General features: G+C 46.2%; 1 protein-coding gene across 10 annotated transcripts in view; it reads left to right on the top strand.

The window, feature by feature from the left end:
* LOC137160779 (cytochrome P450 2D14-like) overlaps positions 1–20,385 on the top strand; it is a 50,934-nt gene that overhangs the window by 28,245 nt on the left and 2,304 nt on the right. For 9 of the 10 annotated variants that reach the window (XM_067559621.1, XM_067559620.1, XM_067559616.1 and 6 more), the window contains 3 exons: positions 1,362–1,503; positions 8,901–9,088; positions 10,204–10,345. In XM_067559621.1, coding sequence (XP_067415722.1) covers positions 1,362–1,503; positions 8,901–9,088; positions 10,204–10,345 — 472 coding nt within the window. The remainder of the gene's footprint in view (positions 1–1,361; positions 1,504–8,900; positions 9,089–10,203; positions 10,346–20,385) is intronic. The other variant, XM_067559615.1, reaches the window with a different exon arrangement.

Raw genomic sequence — 20,385 nt, 5'->3', positions numbered from 1 at the left:
GTGGTTTATGTACTCCTGTGCTCCTTGAGGAGGGCAAGTTATGGGTACAATGGCCCTGGCGCAGTTTGGAAACCCCATTCTCTCAAAGCCAGGAATTACCTCAGGGATATCTTTTATGCCCGCCACCTTGGGGTAAACCACTTGCCCTATTGCCTCAGAAACCTCCGCCACCGCTTTGCCCACAGTTGACTTTCCAACACCAAACTGGTTGGCAATGGACCTGTAGTAGCCTGCTTCTGGACCAGCAAAGGTGCCATCATGTGTGTGTCTTTATGCTGGAGGGTTGGGACAAGCTGCTCACTAAGCACCAGAAAATGTAGCTTTCTTCATGAGAAAGTTCTGGACCCACAGCTGGTTATCCCAGTCTGTGATTGTGGCCCTGCACCAGATGTGGTGGTAGGGAGTGTGCTGAGCAGCATCAGCCAGTGTGAGTTTGCCATGCCTGGGTATTCCGCCTCCTCCACCATAAACTCTTTCAGGTGCCTTTGGTGGGTCAGAAAATGTCACCAAAATGTCCACGAGTGCCTCACAGAAGCTCTGCCTGATGCCTGACACAGGTGTGAAAGCGCAAGCAAGAGAAAAGGGATTTCCTACATGTTGCTTGGCAGGCAGTGTTGATGTGCTGTTCAAACTTCCTGTAATGTGCAAGGTGGGCAGTAAAGCTGTCCCACGGTCAAAGGCTAGAGCGGCCACATTTTGGGAGGTGCAAGGGAGTATAGGATACAGGTGGTTTGTCTCAGGTCTGTCTGCTACAGTGTGGATGCCAGAGTCCCAGGTGCAAGCCTGGGTTAGAAAATTCTTAACGTAGGGTTGACAATCAATGTAGAGCAGGGGTAGTCAGTTGTTTTTTGTCAAGGTCCAAATTTCTTGATATAGTCAAGGTCCAGACTATAGAGAAAATAATAATAAAAATAACAATAATGATAATAATAAGTAAATAAAAAGTTTTCAGGATCTGTTCAAAAGCATCTGACAGTCCAGATTTGGCCCACGGTCTGCCTATTGACTACCCCTGGTGAAGATGCTCAAGTCCTGGGTTCTCTAACCCAGGCTCAGCTGAATCAAGTGCCACTAATCCTGGGTTTACATTGCAGTGTAGACCTAACCCATGATTTTAGCGTACAAGGTCGTGAACCTTATCCCTGATGAAGTCCACGATGTGTGGGATAAATTATTACCTTGACATGTATGCGATGATGGAGCCATGATGGCATGTGTTGTCATATGCATGTGTTATGCTGCCCTTTGCAAACAATCTAACCTTTCGGTCTGAGAACATGAACTACCACTGTCTAAAATGCTGCTCCTGTCTCCCCAGCAAAAAGCTGAGGTCCAATCACACTCTCTTTTGTTCCCTTCAGACTAAAGAGCACGCGGAGAGCAGTTTCAATGACAGCAACCTTCGTATGGTAATATTTGACTTGTTTAGTGCTGGCACTGAGACCACCTCCACCACCCTGCGCTGGGCGTTGGCGTACATGCTTCTCCACCCTGACATCCAGCGTAAGCAAGAAGACAGGAGGAGATGTAACTGGTTCTCCTAACCTTACAGCTTCCATTGAGGAGATCTTAGCATTTGCTGTCACATCTGTGTTTGGGGGGCATGAAGCTACCATAGCAATAGACATGGCAATGACCAGAGGGGATAATTCTCCTGGAACACTGTCTCAGGGGGAGAGCAAAGCTCTATGGCGAGGGATAAGGGAGAGAGACAAGGCCCTTGTTAAAGATTTCATTGTCAGCAGGATGCTCACCATTTTTCTTGATAAGTGCACTTGGAGACTCTCGTAGCTAGTTGGTAACTCTTCCTTCTCTTAGGGTCTCCTTAGGGATCGCTGCTAACCTGCTTCAATGTGCTAATGCCGGATGCTGCACAAGTGGGTCAAATACAGTATGGATAAGGTTGGATGTCTCTAACAATGAGAGCTTATTAGCCCATAGAATAGAGGATGAATATGTAAATTGGCCTGAGTAACCAAAGACGAGTGTACACCCTTCTCTCTTCGAGTGATTGCTTATATCCATTCCATTATAGGTGTGTGCGCACCCCGTGCACGGATTCCCGGAACTTTTTTCCCTTAGCTAGCTCTGTAGGGTCGACTCCGGCGCCCCCTGGAGTACCGCGCTCATGCCATGGTACATAGGGCGCTGCCGACCCTGTGGGCTCTCAGTTCCTTCTTTCCGCCTGTGACAGTTACCGGAATGTCTGCCTCTTGCATACAAACGCAAGTAGCATCCCTTAGTGTTTAGCTGTTATTGTTTGAGTTCTAGTTTATTGTTAAACGGCAGTTAACAAGTAGTTAAGTAGATAGTGCCCTTACGGGCTAGAATTGAGCCATGCCTGGCTCTACGGGCTTTAAAGCCTGCACCGCGTGTGCGAAGTCCTTTTCAGTGAGTGACCCCAAGACCGTTGCCTCCGATGCCTCGGGAAGCAACACAGAAAGGAGAAGTGCAGGATCTGCAGGTCCTTCAAGCCAAGGACCCAGAAGGAAAGGGACGCAAGGCTGAAGGCGATCCTGATGGAGTCCGCGCTCCAGCCAGACTCTGAGCCTTCGCGTTCACCTGCGGCACCGAGTGTCTCGTCAGTGCAGAGCGCTCCACCGGCACCGTCCTCGGCACCGGCACCGCTTGCGGTGCTGAAGAAGAAGAAGCAGCGGGAAGCCGCTCCCATGGACTCTCCCCTGCTACCGGGAAAGCAGGGGGTGCAGCAGGAGATGCCCCAGCCACGTGCCGTGGAGAGTACTCTGGCACCGGCATCTCCTCGCAGAGAGCCTCCCCCGACTCCTGGGGGTGGGGGAGCAACTCTGCAAGGGCCGTCGACACCAAAGGCTTTCACTGCAGCATGCGCCCTCATGGTTCTGCCTACGCCTCCATCCCCCCCTCGGCCGAAGGCTCCGGGACCGGTGTCTTGGGGTAAAGCCGCGTTGGGTGGCCCCAGTGGGTGGAGGAGACGGGAGTCGAGGTCTCCCCCCCAGACGGTCAAGGAGGGTAGAGAGTGCAGGCTCCCCTCCTATCTCCGACTCCGGGTCGTTGAGCTCCCCGGCACCGCGGCACCGAGGGTGGTCCAGGGGCAAATGCTCAAGACGAAGGCACTACAGTTCCGCCTCGAGTGGGGACCTTAGCGTGGGCTCCGGTACTCCGGTGCGGAGCCCAACTCGGTACTGATCCCCAGTGCTGCCTGCCTCGGCGCCGCCGACTACCTCGGCACCGAGCGCATCGCAGCACCGCCTGCTCCGGCACCGAGCGCATCGCAGCACCGCCTGCTCCGGCACCGAGCGCATCGGCACCGCCTGCCCCGGCACCGCCTGCCTCGGTACTGAGCGCCTCGGCACCGAGCGCCTGGGCACCGAGGGACTCGTCGTGCTCCCGATCAGCGTCGCGACGGTGCAGGTGACACCACTCCCATTCCAGATCTGGGAAGTGTCGCCGCAAGTCTTCTCGACGGAGGGGTCGTTCCAGCTACAGCTCCTCCAGTAGCTCTTCCCCTCATGGACACCATAGGCGCTGGCACCGGAAGTCTTCATCGTCCTGGAGCCACTCCCCTCCCAGGGCCCATAAGTACCGTTCAAGTGGCTCTGGGTCCAAGGGGGGACGCCTGGACATGACCCAGCAGGTTCCCACGTCAGCACCTGCATGGCCTCAAGGCCCCTGACAATGGCCATATTGGGGGCCTTGGGGTGCTCAGATGGATCAAGGGACCGCCTCGGTTCAGTCCTCGGCGGCCCAACCAGTGCCCCTCCTGTCGGGGCACAGGAGGGTAACCCTTTGGAGGAATGGTCTGACCCAGATGAAGGTCCTTTTACGGGGGTCCTTCCTCAATCCTCCTCCTCCCCTGATGAGGCAGCGGCCAGGGACCACAAGGCCCCCCTCTTTGACTTCTGGGCCCACCAGGACCTCCTGAGGAGAATGGCAGACAGTCTGGGCCTGGAGATTAAGGAGCTCTCGGAGGAGGAGGACCCCCTCTTTGGGGTCTCGGACACGGCAGGCCCATCTAGGTTGGCCCTCCCCGTTCATGAGAGGGTGATGAAGATTGCTAAGACCCTCTGGCAGAACCCCTCCTCAGTAGCTCCCACCTCGAAAGGTGTGGAGGGCAAATACTATGTTCCCAAGGAGGGGTTCGAGTTCCTGTACACGCATCCTGCCCTGGGTTTCCTAGTGGTGGATGCAGTAAACCAGCGGGATTGCCAAGGGGGCCAAGGCAATACCCCGAAAGACAAGGACAGCAAAAAGCTGGACCTCTTCGGGCGTAAAATGTATTCTACGGTGGCCCTACAGCTGAGGGTCGCTAACCATCAGGCCCTCCTTGGCAGGTACAATTTGAACTTCTGGTCTTCTTTGAAGAGGTTCTCCTTTGGGGTTGCCCCCAGACCAGGCCACTGACTTCGCCACTGTGTCACAGGAGGGAGTGGCAGTGGTTAAGGCGGCACTTCAGTCAGCCAGTGACGCAGCGGATGCTACCAGCAGGGCAATAGCATCAGCCATCGCCATGCGCCGCTGCTCCTGGCTGCAAGCATCTGGTCTGTCTCAGGAGGTCCAGCAGTCGATTCAGGACCTACCTTTCGACTGCGCCGGCCTCTTTTCCGAGAGGACGGACGAAAAGCTCCACGCCCTGAAGGACTCACTAGCTACCCTGAGATCCCTAGGGCTATACACCCCTCAGGCCTCGAGGCTCCAGGGCCGTCCTCAGCCCCAGAGGCAGCCGCAGCCCCCACCAAGGCTGCCACCCAGACCCGCTCAGCCCAGGAGGGGTCAGGAGCGTTACCGGGCGCCCAACCACCGGGATCGGCAGGGGCGCCCTGTGGGGTCCCAGCAAGGCCCAAACAAGGGCGGTGCCCCCCATAAGAAGTTTTGACGGGGTGAACGAGGGTGGCGCCTCTTCTTCCCCCCTGGATCACCCCAAATTATTCTCCCACAGACTTCGGCCATACTACGCTGAATGGGAGGCTGTTACTACGGACCAATGGGTCCCTGGCATAGTCCTCCGGGGCTACGCTTTGCAGTTTACAGCCTACCCACTCAACCTTCCCCCTACCCAGTCCCTCTTCAGGGACCCCTCTCACAACCAACTCCTCATGCAGGAGATCAACTCCCTCCTTGCGCTCAGGGCTGTGGAGGAGGTTCCTCCACAGGAACAGGGAAGGGAACTATACTCGAGGTACTTCCTGATTCCCAAGGCCAAGGGGGGCCTGAGGCCGATTCTGGACCTCCGCCATCTGAACAAGTTTCTCAGGCACACCAGGTTCCATATGGTCTCCCTGGCCTCCATCATTCCTACCCTAGATCCAGGGGATTGGTATGCCGTCCTCGGCCTGAAGGACATGTATTTTCACATTACTATCCTTCCAGGTCACAGAAAATTCTTAAGGTTTATGGTAGCTGGGTGCCACTACCAGTTTTCAGCCCTACCCTTTGGCCTTTCGTCCGCGCCAAGGGTGTTTACAAAATGCATGGTAGTGGTAGCGGCCCAACTGTCCCGCAAGGGGGTCCAGATATTCCCCTACCTGGACGACTGGCTGATCTGGGGCAAGGCCAGGGCCCATGTGAGGAACAGCCTGGCTCTTACCTGCACCACATGCACCAGACTGGGGCTCCTCATCAACGAGCAGAAGTCTACTCTCACCCCAGTGCAGCGCATAGAGTATATAGGGGCCATCTTGGATGCCACGCAGGCCAGAGCCTTCCTCCCGCAGGCTCGGTTCGAGGCCATCTACGCCATAATCACTGATCTGAACAGGTCCCCCACGACGACAGCCAGGCATTGCCTCAAGCTGTTGGGACATATGACGGCATGTACTTATGTGGTGAGGCTGGCTCGCCTCAAGCTCAGGCCCCTCCAAAGGTGGCTGGCCTCAGTCTATGCACCGGCCAGACACCGGCTCAACAAGGTGGTCACAGTTCCTGCCCAGGTATTGTCCTCCCTGGTCTGGTGGAGGGACCCCAGGGAGGTTATGCAGGGAGTCCCCTTCCGGGACTTGGCCCCCTCAGTGACTCTAATAACGGACGCCTCAGACGAGGGTTGGGAGGCTCACATCAGCAAGGACCTGAGCACCCAGGGACTATGGTCACCACACGAAAGAGCTCTCCATATAAACATCAAGGAGCTCAGGGCAGTCCGCTTGGCCTGCAAGGTCTTCATCAAATTCCTGAGGGGCAGGATGGTTCAAGTCCTTACGGACAACACAGCGGCCATGTTTTACATAAACAGGCAGGGGGGAGCGCGCTCCTCGGCTCTTTGCCAGGAGGCTACAGAACTTTGGGACTTGGCCGTGAGACACGATTTTCACACATCGGCCTCTCACTTCCCGGGGGTCAGGAACGACGAGGCGGACTGCCTCAGTAGGTCGTTCTTAACCCGCCACGACTGGTCACTGCACTCGGGGGTGGTGACTTCGATCTTCCGGAAGTGGGGGGGATCCCCAACTGGACCTGTTCGCCTTGTCCTGGAACAGGAAGTGCCCGAGTTTCTGCTTGCTCCGGGGTCGCGAGCCGGGCTCCCTCTCCGACACGTTCCTTCTAGACTGGACGGGGACCCTCATGTATGCGATTCCCCCCATTCCGCTCCTGCCCAAGGTCCTCTTGAAAATCAAGAGGGACAGAGTGACGTGATACTGATCGCGCCGGATTGGCCGCAGCAGCACTGGTACAGCATGCTGCTCGACCTGTCCATCGACAAGTTGATCCCGCTCCCGAGACTTCATGACTTGCTCTCACGAGACCAGGGTCGCCTGCTGCACCCGGACCTGGACTCCCTCCACCTGACGGCATGGAGACTCTGTGGCTGACGGAGGGAGAGAGAGCCTGCTCGGCGCAGGTCCAACAGATTCTGCTGGGCAGCAGAAAACCCTCCACTCAGGTTGTGTACCGGGCCAAGTGGAAACGGTTTACCTGTTGGGCGGAATCCCAGGGTATCCCACCATCTGGTTTGCCCATACAGGCGATCTTGGAGTTCTTGCTCCACCTGAAGCTCCAGGGTTTAGCACTGGCATCCCTAAAGGTGCACCTGGCGGCTATCTCGGCTTTTCACCAGCCGATGGAAGGGCATTCACTGTTCTCCCACCCCATGTCAGTCAGGTTCCTCAAAGGGGTGGAGAGGCTGTATCCCCAGGTCCGTGACCCAGTGCCTCCCTGGGATTTAAACCTGGTCCTCACCATGTTGACAGGACCCCCCTTCGAGCCCATGGCTACATGCCCACTACTCGTCCTCTCCTGGAAGGTAGCCTTCCTAGTGGCCATAACATCGGCCAGGAGGGTTTCCAAACTCAGGGCTTTAACCTCAGAGTCCCCCTACACTGTCTTTTATAAAGATAAGGTCCAGCTGAGGCCCCACCCAGCCTTCCTACCTAAGGTGGTGTCTCAGTTCCATTATAACCAGAATATCTTCCTCCCCGTGTTCTTTCCCAAACCACACAGTTCGGAGGAGGAGCAGAGATGGCACTCACTGGACGTCAGACGAGCCTTGGCCTTCTACATCGAGCGGACCAGGCCATTCCGGAGGTCAACGCAGATGTTCGTGGCAGTGGCGGACCAAATGAAGGGCTCACCTGTTGCCACCCAGCGCATCTCCACCTGGATCACCACCTGTATTAAAACCTGCTACGAGCAGGCGAAGGTGCCGCTTCCAGGAACTGTGATAGCGCACTCAACCAGAGCCCAGACCTCATCTGCGGCCTTCCTGGGAGAAGTGCCCCTGCAGGACATCTGCAAAGCAGCGACCTGGTCGTTGGTCCACACCTTCACGTCCCACTACACCATCATGCAGCAGGCGAGAGAGGACGCGGGCTTCGTCAGGGCCGTCCTGATGAGAGCAACTCACCGTTGACTCCTACCCACCTCCAAGATATGGCTGTTTAATCACCTATAATGGAATGTTTATGAGCAATCACTCAAAGAGAGAAAACAGGGTTATTTACCAGTAACTGTTTTTCGAGATGTGTTGCTCATATCCATTCCAAAGCCACCCTTCGTCCCCACTGTCGGAGTCGGCAGAAAGAAGGGACTGAGGGCCTGCAGGGTCGGCAGCGCCCTATGTACCACGGCATGAGCGCGGTACTCCAGGGGGCGCCGGAGCCGACCCTACGGAGCTAGCTAAGGGAAAAAAGTTCTGGGAATCTGTGCACGGGGCGCGCACACACACCTATAATGGAATGGATATGAGCAACACATCTCGAAGAACAACAGTTACTGGTAAGTAACCCTGTTTTTCAGCTCCTAATCCCTCCCACAAATGTGCATTCCTTTCTTTCCCACTGTCTACAGAAGCTCACTTGGCCCCTTTGCCCCAATCAAGGCCAGTATCCTCCTATAGATATCTCTGGGTAAACTCTATCTCCCTAGCACTCTTGCTTTCAGAGGCTTTCACCAATCTCCCTGTTCAACAAACACACAAGGCCTGATCGTGAGGTCAGAAATTAGCAATTGGGAAGCAGGGCAGTGCATGTTCGGGGTATCAAAGAGGCTTTCTGTTTGTGTGCAGGCGAGCGAAATCAACAGTTTGTCCAGACAAGAACCATGCCCTCACCACTGCTGGATATCCTTCCTGATCCATGAACAAGTGTCCCACCTCCAGACACTTAGAACACCCACTTCTTAAAGATGACTGACTTGTAAACTCTTCAGTGGTTAATGTGAAGGAGGGTAATAAGCCCTCACAGAGTATAAACCCACATTATTTATTATTAATTATTATTATTATATATATATTATAATAGCTCCCACAGGCTCCACTCAAGATTGCTTCCTTGTTGTGCTCAGCACGGTACAAATAAAAATAAACAGACAATCTCTGCTCCAGAGAATTTACAGCCTAAGGGTAAAGCCGTAGGCTCCCTACTACTACTACAGTGTTGATGTATATCATTAAATATGTTACATCGTCCTCAATGTAAAGTGTCTTTTTCCAGGTAAAGTCCATGAGGAAATCGATAAGGTGATTGGCAGGGACAGGTCACCGCAGATGGAGGACCAAGCGAACATGCCTTATACAAATGCTGTGATCCATGAAATTCAACGTTATGCGGATATTGTTCCTGTTGGAATGCCTCACGTGACATACCGGGACACTGAGCTTCAAGGCTTCTTCATTCCAAAGGTATCGATGGCCAAGCGGGGAATGCAGACATCCTCTCCCCTTGCAGACTTACGTCTTGAAGCTGCAGATGTTCTATGTTTGAATCTCCCTGAAGTTCCATGCAGCGTGGGGTGGAGCATGAGGTCTGGGATCACACAACCAATGACGAGCTAGAAAATGTGCAGGTTTGAAAGGGTTTAGGTGTCAAAAAAAGCCATATTTATATGGTTAGGTCCATCTTCAAAAACAACTAATCTAGCAAAAACACAACTAAGGATTGCAATTATTACAAGGTAGACTGTAATTTTGTCTTGGGCACCTTCTAACAGTACATCTGCTATAAGGTGGAGGAAGGTAAGGCTGATATATACACCTTCTAACAGTACATCTGCTATAAGGTGGAGGAAGGTAAGGCTGATGGACTGCTTGAAGGGAATTTGGAATGGGATATAGAAATTCCCCGTTAGGTCACCAGTTCAAATCCAGCACAGTAGAAACTAAAACTCTTTTTATTATCTGAAAACTGTTAAGAGGCCACTGTGTGTCTCAGTCCAGTTCCAAGTGGACAAGAGACAATGAAGGACAACACTTGTCCTCCTTGGTGACAGTCTCATTAGAGAGACCAAGGCCATACAATACTAAATTCCACTTTTGCCCTGGTGTAGAGGAGGTTCCTCTAGCTCAGGCCTAAGGCAAGTGAGGAGAAAGATCTAGCTCTTCTGTGAAGACCATGAGAACTGTAGTCTGGACTCTCTCAATCAGCACACTCTTACCAGAGCTACACTTAACTTTAGAAAAAGTTTTTAAGGGATTGGGGAGTAGAAGCAATTTTCATCACATGAATATCGTTAGACCATGAAAACGCCACTCACATACTCTTATTCTAGCTAGCATGCAGTTTACAAGGGGACAGGCTTCAGAGCCTGTGCTGTGCACTGGCTTGGGCCGTGAAAGTGTTCCGCTCTATTGTGCTATAGGGTTATACAATTAGTTACATGAGATGGGTTATGTGCCTTCCTCTGAAGCATCCTACAATGGCTACTACTTGAGATGGGATATTAAATGCAGAGGGAGTGGCCTGTTCTGGAGTGACAATTCTTATGTACCCCATTTCTTCTCTGGGGGGGGGGTGTCAGGGAACGACAGTCATCGCCAACTTGTCCTCGGTGCTGAAGGATGAAACAGTTTGGGAGAAGCCGCACCAGTTCTACCCGGAGCACTTCCTGGATGCAAATGGGCAGTTTGTGAAGCGAGAAGCCTTCCTGCCTTTCTCTGCAGGTAAATCCAAGAGGAGGAGCAGCTGGGAGAGGCTGTCCCTGTGGAAATGAGGCATAGGGCATGAGAAATGACCCACCTCCTCTACTATTATTGGAAAATGGGTCTCCTCTAAAGGAATATGTCCCTTTCAAGATCAGCACAGTTTGTTCTAAGCTGGACCTGTCCACAGTGCTTTTATGATACCAGTATATGCCATCTCTGCAAAACAACTCCCTCTCTCTCTTTCTACAGTGCAGAAACTCTGGCCTTGAAATGTTGTACTTAGGCCTTGAGAACCTGAGCAGCTGGTGCCGGGGCATATGTACACTACTAGGCCCAAAGGGAAGCAGCTATATATTCTGTAAATTGGGCAATCCTCATCTTAATTAATTCATTGCTCATCTTCTACCTCTGTAGTTATTTAAATAGAAAATAAACTTGTTACAAATGAATTCAGGTTGTTTATGTAACAAACCCACCTACCTACTCCCATAAGAGCATGGAACTGCCAGGTTAAGGAGGACCTCCATCACTTAAGGCTAAACACCAGTCCATCACATTAGGCACTACAACAAGAGTTCTGTGGCACCTTAAAGACTAACATTTATTTGGGCATTAGATTTCGTGGGCAGAAACCCACTTCGTCAGATGCACTTTGTCAGTGGATTTCTGCCCACGAAAGCTTATGCCCAAATAAATTTGTTAAGCTTTAAGGTGTCACAGAACTCTCATTGTTTTGCTGAAAACAGACTAACAGGCTACCGCTCTGGAACTCATCAACAGTAGGCACTGTTCTTCATGAACATGCTGCGTCTCCCCAGAGAAATTACTTCATTCCCAATAGATACAGGGACATACCGCATGCAACACATTAATCTCTTCTGCACTGTAATGGAAAACCTTAACCACAATCCCAGGAATCTGTTTAGAGGTGATGGACACACAGGTGTGAGGAGGTATGTGTTATAGGGGAAGGGATGAGGTCATAGTTAAGGCTTTCTATTAAAGCGTGATCAAGATTGGTGCGTGTAAAATGCTGCTTTATCTGTTACAAGGCACCTTGGTCAAAGGGAGGCATTTGTTACTGGAGCCCCTGGGACCACTGCATTGGGGCATGTGGGTGTTGGAAAAAGATTTTAAGTGTGGTTTGTTATTTTGTATTGATAAGAGACCCACACAGGATTTTAGGCTGGACAGTTTTTAAAAGAGTTTATTTTGCAGAAAGTTAATTTTTAAGCCCACAAGTGGACAGTGGAAAAAGACTTTGAATTTAGAGTTATAGACAGTTTTATATTTTATTATTATTTAAACATAAATAATAAAAGCATATATATATATTTTTAATAAGGGCATAAATTTATTTTTTTATAATTATTGGTTTATATTATTTTTATTTTTATTTATAAAAGTATGCATAATTATAAGATGTTTTTGTACATGTTTTGCAATTAGCTACAGCTTATTTATTAAGGTTGCACAACTTGCTTAATTTGACCGAGGCTTATTTTTTTTTTGTTTTTTTGCGAAAACTTTTTATGATTTTTATACAGAGTGGAACGGCCTTGCTTTTATGAACAAAGAAGCTAGCTAAAATGGAGTAGCTATGGTCAAGCAACTAAAAATTAGCGTACAATTCCCCCTTTGAGTCAAACTGACCTGCAGTTAGACTCACTTACATTACTTACAAAAAGCCTGATTTACTTTTTGCTTAATTTTAGCAATTTTGATTTGGGTTAATATTTGCATATTGGCAATTTTTGGTTTTTAAAAATTGGGTGAAGGTAAAACACACAGAAGGTAGCGTGCCTAAACATTGAAAACAACAATAGGCAAGAATAAGAATAACAATAAAACAAATCATACTTACAAACAATTGCTTAAGCCAGGATAAATTTGGTAGCTATGAAATTAAGGCATGAAATAGATTTGTGACATTTTATGAAGTATTATTTTGGGAAATGTTATGGAATAGTGATGCGATTTGTAAAATGTTATGTGCATTGGTTTTTATTTTGTTAGATTTATTTATATAAGAATAACAGGTATTATTGATTACTGCACACACACTCCCTTGCTTGCTAAGGTAAAGTCTAGGGCCATTCGGTTCTGCAGAACCATTTGTTGGATACTACTTATTTTAGTGGCTATGTTTTTAAAACTTTGGGTAGTGGCATTGGCCACTGTTTTAAGTATTTTAGCAATGCGCTTTATTTTTTTGACAGCGTATGCAACTTCAAGCTGGGGCAAGGTGATACCCCAATACCGTTGGGCCTTGGTGATTGCTTTTTGGTTTTGGAGCCTGCCCTGGGGTAGTGTGGGTACCCCTAATGGTAGGGGTAATAGCTCCGATGTAGCAGGAGCCTTCCCATCACGGGGGTAATTTTTTATGGGCCTTATTTTTATAAATAAAATAATGGCTTATTAAACTTATATGTTTTATGAATAAGCTAAAGAGCTTTGCATTAAACGAATGCTATAATAGCTAATATTCAGGGGGTAGGGAAAATAGCCTTTAAAAGAGCTTTTATTTAGGGCTACATATTTTGTAGAGTTAATAGTAAAGGTATAGTTACAAGTGCTATAATTAACTTTTATATTTTTGTGAAGTGCAATTTTTTGTTATATGGATTGGTTGGTTTTAAAGCAGTATTTTTTTTTTTGGATTTATAAGCTAGGTGGATGTATTTTGTTAAGAAAAGGAATGGTAACCCCTTGTACTATATGTGTGGTGTTTAACACAATTAGAATTACAGGTATACTTTTTTTAAAATGCAAGGGAACATGACTGCAAATTTAACAGTTAGACACATTTAAATTTGTTTGTAGTTGATTAATTAATTATAAAGATGTGTCAGTATAGTTCAAGAAGCGTTGTCTTTTATGGTTTAGTTGCTTGGGTTTTAATTGTACTTTAAAGTTATTAGGTTGTTGGGTTTTTTTTTTATGGACTTGGGGATTTTTTTGACAGGTGTACTGTTAATTAGGAACTTGGATTAAAAGAGAGTTATTTAGATAAGGCCAATATAGAACATTTAGAAGATTACTAGCTATACTTATTTAGGGAACTAGTGATTTGGGGGAGTTTTAAGGGTTTTTTTTTTTTTTTTTTTTTTTTTTGAGGTGGTAGGGATGACGTTGTGGTATATCCTCTTCGCTCTGGAGTGTTTTTAAATCCCCTTCGCTCTGGAGTGGCAAATTTTTTTTTTTTTTGAGCAGGGGAGAGGTTACAAGCACTTGCACCCTGCTTTTTTGATTTTGTTGTTACAGGTGCAGAGGTTTTTTTACAGTGTGAGGCATGTATTTAGGACTGGTAACCTTGGCACTTTATAGCAGTATTGGTGGTGAGAAGTACCTGGAGTGGGCCTTTCCAACGTGGTTTTAGGGCTGTCTTTCTTTGGTGGACCTTTACATGAATTTAATCACCAGGCTGTAGATTGTGACATGCTTTTTGAGGGTTTTGGGGAAGGGCTTCTTGGACCTGTGAACGAAAAGCTTTAACATACTTTATTAATGTTTGACAATAAGTTAAATTAGTTTTATTAGCTAAATTAATATTTATTAGGTGAGTTGATATTGATGGAGAGCTAGAAAGCCTCATGGGTCAGCCCATTAGGATTTTGTGTGGTGATAGTCCAGTCTTTCTGTTACATGATGATCTTATACTTATAAGGGCTAAAGGCAGGGCATCTGGCCATTTGAGGCTGGTTTCATGGCAAATTTTGGCTAGTTTATTTTTTAGAACATTATTTTGTTTTTTTATTGCCCCTGCAGATTGAGGGTGATATGGGCAATAAAGGTTTTGTTGGATATTAAGAGTTTTGCAAACTTTTTTTATAACTTGACCTGCTACTGTTGGTAGACAGAGGGATTCCAAAGTGAGGAATACATTTTTTAAAAAGTTTTTTGTTGACTGTAATAGTGTCAGCCTTTGCACATGGGTAAGCTTTTATTTATTTGAAAATAAACATACAATTATTAATACATATTAGACTGGACTAATATAAACACAAAACAACATGGATGTGGCCTAAGGTGTGCAAAGGACCGCAGCCTTAGCAGCAGAGTCTGTTAAAGCATGCCAGTGAGCTAGACATTTAACAACAGCAATAGTAAAAGGTAATTATACAACATTTATAAAGCAGCAACATAAAATTTATTTAATATGGGAGCCTCCCAAAGTGGGGAAGCCTCTTTGTTTTTAGAGTTAACTACAATTATGGACAACACCAAAGGCATAATGGGAATCAGTGAAAACATTAACTAATTTACTTTTGGTCAGGATAGAAACTCTAGTTACAGGAAAAAAAAATTTAGTTTTTTGAGCAGGGTTTACAGAAGGGAAAGGGTTACTTTTAATTACTTTATGTTGAGAACAAACAGCATAGTCAGCCACAAGAATACCTTTAGAATTTTTTTGACAAGAGCCAGTAACATAGAAAACCAATTTTGGGTTTTGCAAAGGGTGGATAACAATGAGGCAGGATTAAGAACTGGACATCGGGTGAGTGTAATATGACCTGCAAACAACAAAAGAATTTCATATTTTGTTAAGCAAACATGAGGTACAGAAATGATAAGTGGAGAACCAAGGACCAGAGTTTCCGAGGTTTTACCCAAGGCAGCTGCAGCTGCAACGGCACGGAGACAAGGTGGAAGCCCTGCAGCTACAGGGTCCAGGCCATTACTGTAACAGGCAATGGTCTTATGCTAAAACACCTAAAACAAACCCATTTTTTATGATAAAACAATATAAACGGTTTTGAATAATTAGGCAAACCAAGTGCTGGTGCACTACACAATGCATATTTTACAGAGGTAAAAAACTTATTTTGTTCCGGCAGACCAGGGAAGAGGTTTAGAAATCTCAAGTTGAGTGAGTTTCTGCAGAGGCTTAACAATAGAGGCATAGCCCAAAATTCATTGGCGGCAATAGCCTGCCATGCCAACAAAAAGGTTCTCATTTGTGACACAGTAGTAGGTTTAGGAACTTGCAGGATAGCCTGGACCCGACTTTTGTAAAGGTGTCGTTCACCTGCGGAAATGTCATGGTCTAAATAATGAACTTGGGGCAGGCAAAGTTGCAATTTTCCTTTAGAGGCTTTGTGTTTTTTATTAGCCAGAGCAGAAAGCAGAGTTAAAGAATCATTTTACAGGCTGTTAAAGAGGGAAAGGCTAAGAGCAAATTATTTACATTTGAATTAAAACAAAGCCTTTTGTAAACACTATATTATTTAAATTTTTACAACAGGAAAGGAAGGTAAAACAACAGAATTAACAGCTTTTACATTTTACACAAAGCAATAAACATTTTTTTAGGTTTTTTAATAGGGAAAATTGGGGTGTCACAGAGGATTCGAGTAGGCACAATAATTTTTTGTTTAAGGAGAGATATAATTACAGGACGTATTCCTTTTGTATGCTGGATATTTTAGGATCCTGTCCTTGTTTAAAAGATACAGCCAAAACAGAATTTTTATTTTTACAAGGAAAATAACAAATAAATCCCATCTGGTAAACAATAAATAGTACAATTAAATTTTACAAAGTAAATTTTTACTTACTAGGTTAACTGGAGAATAAGAACTTAAAAGAAAAGCATGCTGATTAGAAACAGGTTTTAAAGAAACAGATAGTGGTTTAGACACTAGATGCGGCATTAATTGGTTAAAATTTTTATTGCATTTATATTTTTTGTTGATAAGGGAATAGAGAAAACTTTTGAGCTTTTAAGGTGGATTTTCTGGCTCCAGTGTCTATAAAACATTTTACTGGTTTCCCATCAATAAGACAAAACACATAAGGCCTGATTAATTTATTAACAAAAAGAGTGCATTAATGAAGTTATTATTTTTCAGGCTGTCCTAATATAAAGGTTGAGTCTGGTCTCGGGGAGGAGGTGGTGGTGGCTCAAATGTCCACTCCGACTGGCTAGATCGCTTTGGACATTTTGCTTTTTAGTGTTTTAACTGTCCACAATAGTGGCAGGAGGAATTTTTGGGGGCCAAAAAGGTACTATGTTTTACTTTTTGACCCTGGCCTTGACTCCTTTATATACTTTTTTATTTGAATTTTTAATTTTTTCTTTTTTTTTTTCTTTTTTGGGAGTCTTTTAGACTCCTTACCTGGGATTCATGCAGTCTTTCTTTAGAGTTTTCACCCTGTTTGCATTTTATTTTCAGCCCCCCCTTTCCTTCTACCCATAAGCCATGTTGTTCGAACCAGGATTTTTAAGGGCCCAATCTTTACTTTTATAATTTCCCCCCCTTTGGTGCTGCAAAGCACCACACTGCATTAAATTTTGTTCCATTTTTCTTATATTAGCATACATATTATATACTGCTGTTTTTGTTTTGGGTTTAGCATTCTTATTTGCATTTCTTTTGCAGTACATTTAAAGCAATATTTTATCAGCATTATAACTACTTGTATACACACAAAAATACCACTAGTACTTTTAAATACAAGTAACATGATGTAAAAAAGTTTTGATTTTATAGGCTTCATTGATCTGTTTCATGGAGCTTTGCTACTTTTTCTGATACGCTCCGATTGTGTAAAAATATCACGGGTGTTATCTGGTATGTAAACACAACATTTGGGTCCTATCAGGACACATACTCCCCCCTTGCTTTACTTCTACTTCTCCTCTCACTTTTTTTTTTTTTCTGTCCCCCGCTCTTTTTTTTGCTTTTATTCCTGCTTCTACTTTTATTGTTTTTATTTGGGCTTTTGCTTTTTTGGTGTGGCATGGCCGAGCTTGGGTGCGGGCGGTAGATGGGGAAGCAGGGGAAGACAGGGGATCAGGAGGGGATGGAAGGGGGTACAAGGGTTTGGGAGGTTCCTTTTGTCAGCTTTTTAATACTAAGGAGTTTGGGTTTTATGGGGGCGGAATTTCTTTCTTGGTAACAGGCATTGTTACTGTGAGGCAGTCTCTGTCAGAAAGAGCCGCCCAACAATACCAATAATCCATTTGCCTAGGCACCACATCTTCCAGCTTAAGCCTCAGTTACTTTAACTGACAATAATTAAAGATACCCTGTGAGGGCCAAATTTGGGTACTGTTGTTATAATATTTTTATTATTTTGTGCTAAGTTTTTTAGCTTGAGTTTTTTTTATTTTGTTTTGTATTGGTAACTTTTTTGCACACCATGCTGCTAACATTGTTTTTAAGGGACTATTTTTGGAGGGTTTACTTTTTTTAGTCCCCATATCTCCCGTCCACAACACCACTGACACACACACTCGCACACCAAGCACACCCTGTGTTAACACAGCCTCGGCTTCGTCCCTTTAAGACAGATCAGAAAATTTGATCCGAGCCCTGCCCTAGTTACTCAAAACTAGCAGACATTTCTCCCAATCACACCTTGTGGACAACCTGTGCACAGAACAATGGGGGACATATGCATATCTCAATGACAAACAAGATAGAAAAGGGTAAGGAGATTCCGTGCACGAAATAACCTTGTGCCACCCAGGACTTCTGCGTAAATGAGCCCTTAGGCTCAACGCATGGCCACCGTCAGAGACAGTGCTAGGGTGCCCGTTTTGGAATCTCCTTAGAGAACAGCCTTTCAGACATAAAAAACAGACAACATACACATAACATACGGTACCTGAAATCCCTGGAGACTGTGAGACACAAAGGGTCTCGACGCTTTACAGCCTTCCACCGAGTTCCATCCTCCGTCCAAAACCCTTCAGGGTGACCTCACCCAGTGCCAGCTGAGGCGTTGGCTGGCGCAGGAACTCGGGGTTGGCATGCAAGGTATCCTGCCGTGGTCGCCAAATTGTTGGCAAAAGATTCCAAGTGTGGTTTGTTACTTTGCACAGGTAAGAGACCCACACAGGATTTCAGGCTGGACAGTCTTCAAAAGAGTTTATTCTGCAGAAGGTTAATCCCCAAGCCCACAAGTGGACAGTGGAAAAAGACCCTGAATTTAGAGTTACAGACAGTTTTATACTTTATTATTATTTAAACACAAATAACAAAAGCATACATATTCCCCTTACAAGGGCACAAACCTATTTTCTCTATAACTATTGGCCTATATTATCTCTACTTCTACTTACAAAGGTATGCGTAATTATAAGATGTTTTTGCAGATGTTTTGCAACTAGCTACAGCTTATTTATTAAGGTTGCACAACTTGCTTAATTCGGCTGAGGCTTATCTCCTTTTGCTTTTTTTGCGAAAACTTTCCATGATCCTTACACAGAGTGGAACGGCCTTGCCTTTATGAACAAAGAAGCTAGCTAAAATGGAGTAGCTATGGTCAAGCAACTAAAAATCAGCGTACAGTGGGTCAGTAGGATACAAAGGGGAGATGGATGTTCCCAGTCTCCCATACGCTCCCTGCTCATCAGAGAGGTGGCAAGAGGGAAGCAGTGATACTGCAGATTCTCTGATGCACACCAGAGGAGGCACTAGAGGGTCAGACCTAACCTCTCTGGCCACCATATCAACAACTGTGGGAAGCCTGAACTGGTGGGGCATTGCCTCCACTTGGGGTGCATGTGCCAGCTGGGGGACATATCCCCAAGCTAACTCGCGCCACCAGCAGATGGGGTTGTGGCCATCCCTAGTGTGCAGAAGATGCCATTTTGCACCACACACAGCGTGACTTCGCATGCACCATACATACTAGGTCACATCATGCAGAGGACACCATTTTGTAGAGCAAAATGGTGTCCTCCATGAGGGCATGACCTCACATGTATGGTGTGTCTGAGGTCACATGGGGAGGAGGATGCCATTTTGGGGTACCGGCAGGAAATACTTCATTAAAATGGGGGCGTGCCAGCAAAAACTTGGGGAGCCCTTGATTTAGAGCCTCGCATAAGTCAAGAATGGACTTTCATTAGCTAACACCGTATTTGTTCCTTAGCAGCACAAAGCACAAAACCTCTACCTTTCCTAGTTGCTCAATTGTGACACTAGTGTTGCTCCTTTCCAACCTGAATGGCTAGTCAAATTTCAGGGCCCTGGGAACATTCCAGTTGGAAGTAGAAATTGATGGAGTTAAGTATTTTCTTTGATGCCTTCTTATTTATTTATAAGGAATGTACAAAGTCCTGCTCCTCTGAACTCAGGAGGAACCAACAACAAAAGGAGTCGTTTCTTAGTTTGCAGCCCCAAGCCTCTTTTGCCAACAGACCCAAAAGCCTTTTTTACAGGGTCACGCTGCGCTCACAGGCTACTCCTGCTTGTCCTGATTACTTTTTGTCTCTGCTTCTCTCTCTGGTTTTGTCTGTTCTTAGTGTCTTTGTGTTCTCTCACACACTCGCACTCTTCCTTGCATCTGGTCACAATGCCCCGTTGAACTCCCCACCGGGGTTGCCAACCTTGCATTTTAGTTTTTACTGACATGAAGATCTGAGGTTGATTTTTTTTTTTTACTGACATGGTAAATTTTTTACTGACATCACTAAAAATACCATAAACAATAAAATAACGTCACAAAAGTGTGTACTCACTTGCGATATCCTGTACACAGGAATTCGGAATTACGCAATTGTTTTAGCCACAGTTAATTGATCAATTGGGTTCTTTGGGCATATGCAACAATAGAAAACAGGAAACTGATCAAGTCATGGTCAGTGTAGTTTTATGATACAGGAAGTGATTCTGAACAAAGACGATCAATGTCAAAATACAATATGTTTTATTTCTACCCAATTTCACGAACATTTTCATTTATTTACGGGTTTATGGACAGTGTTAAAATTGTACATTTTTTTACTGACTGTCCATAAATTTACGGCCAGTTGGCAACCCTGCACCACCTGATACTAGTTTCTGGGCAGGTTCTATCAGGCCTTGTTTTAGGTACAACCCCTTCCGTGTTTCTTACAACTATCTCCAGTGACAGGCATGCTCCACATATCAGTGTCAATGAGATTTTAAGTCAGCTGATTAGGAGGTTTCCCCCAGCTCCAAACATGGTCTTACCCATAACTCATTCGCTTCTGTTATCAACTCACAGACTGCAAAGAGAGTAGTCCAAAAAGGAAGGGGGGGAGAGGTATCGTCATTAAGGTTCCTAACGACAAAAAGAAG

This window comes from Emydura macquarii, unplaced genomic scaffold (assembly GCF_026122565.2).
Source record: "Emydura macquarii macquarii isolate MOO-44397 ecotype Brisbane River unplaced genomic scaffold, CSIRO-AGI_Emac_v2 contig_2205, whole genome shotgun sequence".
Classification (NCBI taxonomy): Eukaryota; Metazoa; Chordata; order Testudines; family Chelidae; genus Emydura; species Emydura macquarii.
This window is presented reverse-complemented; position numbering and strand designations above follow the sequence as displayed.